The 6450-nt window shown below is 36.3% G+C and overlaps 1 protein-coding gene across 1 annotated transcript; it reads right to left on the reverse strand.

The window, feature by feature from the left end:
• Positions 1-1590: 1590 nt before the first annotated feature.
• On the reverse strand, positions 1591-5419 carry LOC107576693 (GTPase IMAP family member 2-like; the record flags this gene model as incomplete). The annotated part of the gene is made up of 3 exons (XM_016262835.1): positions 5219-5419; positions 2791-2812; positions 1591-2189 (listed from the first exon to the last, which is right to left on the reverse strand). Coding segments are annotated over exons 1-3 (822 nt in total), but the record flags the coding sequence as incomplete, so codon positions are not given.
• Positions 5420-6450: the final 1031 nt, after the last annotated feature.

A 6450-nucleotide genomic window follows, 5' to 3' on the forward strand; every position in this document is an offset into this window, starting at 1 on the left:
TCTCCAACTAACTCAAGGATACAAACTCAGAAGACAATGGGTTTTACAGTAAAAGATGATGATAATTGACATTTAAATATTAGTTTTTTTTCCTATGCAAAAGTAACCGTGCTCGAAAATTGATGACAATTTGGTGTGATGTTCAAAGTTAATATAACCGGTTGTCAAAGTCTGATTGGTGTCTAACATTTTTCAAATAGAATTAACAGTTGTTTAATCAACAATATTGAGGAATATAAGATATGGCTTTCATTTAATTTCATCAAGGCTAATGTCTTGGTATAGAGATATGACTAATTTCGGCCGTCTATTCATTACTGTGGTTGACAATTATCACAGTGTGATATAGATTTTAATAATATCACTGACATCTAAGTAGTTTAAAAAGAACACTCATGGAACACTTCAAATAGGAAACTTAATAATTTTATCACATTTTACCAAGAATCTTCCGCAGCTTACACTCTTAAAAATAAAAGTGCTTCAAAAGGTTCTTCAAGCGATGCCATAGAAGAACCATTTTTGGTTCCACAAAGAACCATTCAGTCAAAGGTTCTTTAAAGAACCATCTCTTTCTTACCTTTTTATAATCTGAAGAACTTTCTTTCACCACAAAGAAGCTTTTGTGAAACAGAAAGGTTCTTCAGATGTTAAAGGTTCTTTATGGAACCATTTAGACAAAAAGGTTCTTCTATGGCATCGTGAAGCACCTTTATTTTTAAGAGTGTAAGTATGAATCCTTTTAACATCGATCAAGATTGAAGTCTTAGAAGTGTAGAAGTTCTCAAATCTCTTGAAAATATCCGCTTTAAATAATATGCCTTTCAGTGTGTTGCCAGTAAAAACAACATTGATAAAGCCAGACTGCAAGCAATTCCATGTTGTGGTACTGATTACTCAAACTGTGTATTTGTGAAAAAAGTATGTTCACATGCAGATTCTTAAACCGACCTTTATTATCTTCTAATGCTCAGTTACAGACATTAATTTCTACCTCAAACGTTGATATACTTTTCCACAATTATCAGTTCAAATTAAAGTTTTGACATGACATTACATGAACAGTTTTGTGGATGAATTTATTACTCATTTTATTTATTTACTAATTGAATTAAAACATTTCAAGCGATACTGCTTATAATGATGACACAAATTACAATTATTTTAAATACAATTTATTCAATGGATTTGATCAGTTTTGTACCACATCTTGATTGTGTTTTCTAACAATTTCACCGCTGTAGCTCAGTTCTGAACTAATGGCTTCACAGCACCTCCTACTACTCCTAATCAATGCAGAGCAGGAGCATATTGACATTCTAGTCTCTTTTTGTCAATAAACATCAGAAACACAAATCATAAACACTTAGAATACAAATTCTCCTACAGCTTCTCCATGACTGCTTCTGCTCCTGACCGTATTATTTTATAAACTGCTACAGCTACTACTACTACTGCTATAATTATTAATAGTCCAGCTGCTGCTTTAATTGCTTCTACTTTACTTACTTCTGCTACTACCACAGCTAGCACTGCTACTATTACTGAAGCTATTGCTTTTTTTACTGCTTTCCAGCAGTTACGACTTGCCTGGGCTTTACAGTACATTGCATTAGTGTAGTGCTTCCCTTCATTTCTAAGCGCCATTTGATCCATCTTCAACAGCAGCTCATTGACTTGAGCTTTATTCTTTTTGTCCTCATTGTTGACTGCATGATATCTGCCACCACAGCTGATTATTAGCTGTCGTAGATCTGGACTGTCTTCTATGTGATCTTTCAGTGGTCTATTCCTCAGTGCATCTGCGTGAGTGAACAGAACGATGGTGTGACGAGCAGCTTCTTCTCCAAAGTTCTTCTGAATCCATTTCACTGTCTTCATCTTTTCCTCTGTGTATTTTTCGTCCAGTCGGATGACCAGCAGGAACACATGAGGACCAGGAGAGGACATGCCCATACACTTCTCTATTTCAGCCTGAACTTCATTGTCCTTTCTTTTTGAATCCTGCAGGCCTGGAGTGTCGATTATTGATATGCTTCTTCTACCTTTTCCTGTCTGTTTTTCCTCAGATTGTTGAGTGACTGACTCTGGATTGAAATCCACTTCAAACGCATCTCTGCCCAGGATGGTGTTTCCGGTTGCGCTCTTTCCAACTCCAGTCATTCCCAACAAAACAATCCTCAGATCTCCTGAAGTTAGAGAGACAGAGATTTTCACATTAATAACACACTTGTCTTTTTGTGATCAGTTGTGTGATTTTCACCTGACGAGAAGATAAAACTGGTGAACAGTCCCATCGACTTCAACTGAAGCTCAGACCGGAGTCATATCTACAGTCTCGTTTGACCAGTAATGACTGATGCCAAGATTAAGAGCTTTTATTCAGTATTTTTTACTAACTCTTTTTATTTTATTTATGTCTTTCAATGATGTTTGATCGTTCATATTCTCAGCGGATTCACTTCTAAGATTTGCTAGAGCTGTATAACAGTTCAGCTTGTGCTGATTGTTAAAGTGCTTTTAAAAACGTGACTTCTCTTTCATAACTAACTTATCAGTTTCTCAAATGGTTGAGTGTCATGTGGCCCCTGTAGTTTTCCAATCCATTTAACATTGTTTTGGTCCAATTTTGTCATTTTTAGCAATGCAATAGCTTTGTGCAGTCTATATTATACTATTAATGTTCGATTATCAGATTAATACTCGCCTGTAATTATCGGTTCCATTTTTCTATAAATCCTCTTTTTCTGTGTTCAGTGCTCAGCAGACACGTTTATTTGCAGTGCTCACCGCTTTCCTTCTCTTTCTTGATCTGATGAAAGACAGATGAAAGGACTGGCAGACTGAGAGTGCTCAGGTTAACTCCCCTTATCTGAAAATATGATCACATGACTGCAGTTTCTTCTGTTTGAATTTAGCTTTTCAGAGATATTGTCATTATTAATATTATGTTCTTAAATAATAATACTAATACATCTCTGTCACTCTAAATATAAAGTTTCAATTTACTTAGAAATTTTACTTATAACTTGTTTAATATGTTAGTACATTTAAAAGTTTCATAAAAAGTAACATAAATCAGGTAATGCTTTAAACTCAATTATGTTTAAAACATTTAGTTTACTGCTAATTAAAAGTGAATTGTGGTTTTAATCAAATTGCTTACAAACATGTGCAGTCATTTGTGTGTGTGTGTTTGGATCTCATTTTCAGAGTATAGCAACACATGTGTTATATTGTTGTATTTGCTCTAATGCTTGTTCTCCGTAGTGCAGATATATTGCAGCCTAATAGCTGTAAAACATCCCCACCTAGAGTTCATGTTGAATATCTCCACCAACAGACTTATTTTATCTGATTACATGAAGAAAAACTATTTTTATCAAAGCCAGTAAAAAAACATTACAGTGCTATAAATGTCCAATTTGACAGGGCAGCAGACTTTCAGGTCATTAGCTAACCGAGACAGAGAAAAGTCTATTATCTGGATACCAGAATGACTGTTTTACATCAAATGCAGCATACATTTAAAGATACTGTTTCTAAAACATCTAAGAAGTCGGTTGGAAATTAAAACTCTTCCAATAATCCTTTGGCAAACAAGTAAAAAGTATATCCAGATAGCAAGCAAGCATTGAAAGTTGATGCATTAAGTCAGTGTTGATGCATCAATATTAATTACATTGTATTAATGCTACAAAGTGACGTTCCATATCACTTTTGCACCCGCAATTAATGTTGAAACAATGTTGAATTTTCCACAAAAAAAAAAAAAGCCAATGCCATTAAATCGACGTTACACTGTGATGTTGATTCTAAATCACTTTTGTTGAAACATTGAAAATACAACTGAAATGATGTTGCCATCTGATGTGCAAAGTCAATGTATAAAACATTAATATTTCGACTACACTTCAATGGGACATCAACAAATTCCTGACCATTTCAAAGTTTGTGGAAAACCTTTTAAAAGGAAAATGAATAAATGAAATGAATGCGGACACTAGATGATTCGACCAGACCACGAGAACACACTCTTGTTGATTGAAAAGGCCAAGTATAAGAAGACCTTTATCCCAACTTCCATTAGTATTTCAAATAGGATCTTAAGATGATTATTGTTATTATTTTGTTGTGATTATTAATTGTATTGTTTGTTGGTTGAGCCTTAAAGACAATTTTCTACCCCATTGTAGATAGACAATAAAGCTTTTTGAATTTGAATTGTAGAAACAAGAGGCTCGTTTGAGATGAGCAAAATCTGCGCAGAGCCGATCACCGGTGATGACCGCAAGATGCATGCCGGTTAGAAATGTGTCCGAGGGCAGGAGATGGTCCTCACTGCAGAACACAAGATCCAGGGGGCGTGGTTGCATCCAGATCCAACTCCTCCCACCTTACATACAGAGACAGAGCGACACGCGTCATAATCTGAAGACCACGCCCACACCAGGGGGGAAACAATCCAACGCTCTCCATTGAGTTTCTCTTGTGGGAAGCTGCCTTCTTTTCATTTCTGACTTATAACAAAAACAGAGCAATGCCTAAAAGCTGCTATGTTACAAGGTGGACAGTAAACAAGCTAAAAAACACAGAACTACGTTTTTATAAGCTGTCGACCCAAAAAATAAGCGTTTAGGACACAAAAGTAGAGCGCATCATGTCATATTACACTGAGAACTGCGCCCACTGGAGCCGATCCTCCCTATACACAAAATACGCAAGCTGCATAGGGTCCCCAAAACACCAGGGGGCCCCCTTGCTCTCAAAGATTATTTACTTTTAGTTTCGTTTTTTAATTTGGGCAGCGGTTATGAAATCATGAATGATCATTTCTTTCAATGCAGTGCGCTGTTGCCCTTTCTACGTAAAAAATCAGTCACATCATGTAATGTGAATGTTGTACAGTCTTGCTCGAGACTAAAAAAACGAGTTGAAAGCGTACCGAGCCGCGGAAGAGACACTGTTTCTCAAGCTCTTTCCGTGAGCGTGATTCGAGACGGAGTGAAACATGGACAAATGCGTTTCATTCATTCGTTCATAACCCCCCCGACACAGTTTTGCGTAGGGCCCCCAGAAGTCTAGGATCGGCAACAAGACCATTCATTATTTTTAGCCATGTCAAAGAATTATTTCACCACCCTATGTGAATCTGAGAGGAGGAGATATATTAAGAAACTAAATTGTATTGGTTTATATCAGTGCCCCTTTTCCTAACCTTCCTTTTGTTTGAGAAATGATCCGTGTCGACGTGAAATACCCCGACATCTACAACTATTTGTGTCCTAAACGCTCGTTTTTTGGGGGGTCGACACTGTATGGCGATGAAAACAGCAAATTCTTCACAGTGTTTATCAGGAACCTCAGCAGAGAGGATGATGGGGAATATAGATGTGGAAACAATCAGGAATGGAGTCATGTTGTTACATTAGAGGTGAACAGAAGTGCGTATGATACTTTATTACCTACTACATTAAGTATTATATTTTTATTATAGTACTGTTTAAAGGTGCACTACGGAAAAAACTTCAAACTGCCTCACTGCATTATAATATTTGACAACAGTATAATAATGATTTATAATTTGAGCTGAGAATGTTTATTTTTAATTTTTATGTTAGTCATATTTATGAGGTCACGTGTCGTCTGTAAACAGAAATAACACCCGTCTACTATGTATGACTCACTTGTTAAGATGACATTTCCCCCCCCTGGATACATGCCTTGATAGGATAACATTTCTCTCATGTTTTGATCACAGGCGACCATACAGTACACAGACCCAAAAAACAAGCACAACCTACATTAAAAAAAGGAATGTAATATTGAAATGTGTCAAACAGAGATGGCGATAGAGAGGCCAAAGTTCCCTAGTGCACCGTTAATAATACTAATAATAGTTCAAGATTTCAGTGTATGTTGCAATGATTTGTTGAAATCATTTTCAGCCTCTTCTTCTTGTGGGACGTCTGTTATCCGGACTGCATCTAAAGGACAAACAATCACTTTTCACTGTGAATATGATCATAAGTTTCAAACACACACCAAAGTCTTGTACAGAGTGAACGGAGATCCTGTCCATGTGCTGAACAGCTCACAATCATCACAATCATCTGAGGAGAAGTTCACCCTGTCTGACAGTCAGAAAGATCATTTTACTGTGAGCATCAGAAACATTTCTGCTGCAGATGCTGGAGTTTATTTATGTGGAGTGGAGAGATATGGACCTTCACACACTACTACTCACATAACCTTCATTAAAGAGATTCATCTGCATGTTTCTGGTGAGTTTAGCTTCATTTTAATGATAACATTTTAATGCTAAAAAAAAAGTTCAGCTACATGTGAACGGCGGTAAAAGACACTTTCATTTAAGGGATAGTAACAGAAAAAATAAAATAAAATAAAAATTTCCGACCTAAAAAGTAGCAATTAATTACTTGGTAACTT

This window comes from Sinocyclocheilus grahami, unplaced genomic scaffold (assembly GCF_001515645.1).
Source record: "Sinocyclocheilus grahami isolate Dianchi unplaced genomic scaffold, SAMN03320097.WGS_v1.1 scaffold4164.1, whole genome shotgun sequence".
Taxonomy (NCBI): Eukaryota; Metazoa; Chordata; class Actinopteri; order Cypriniformes; family Cyprinidae; genus Sinocyclocheilus; species Sinocyclocheilus grahami.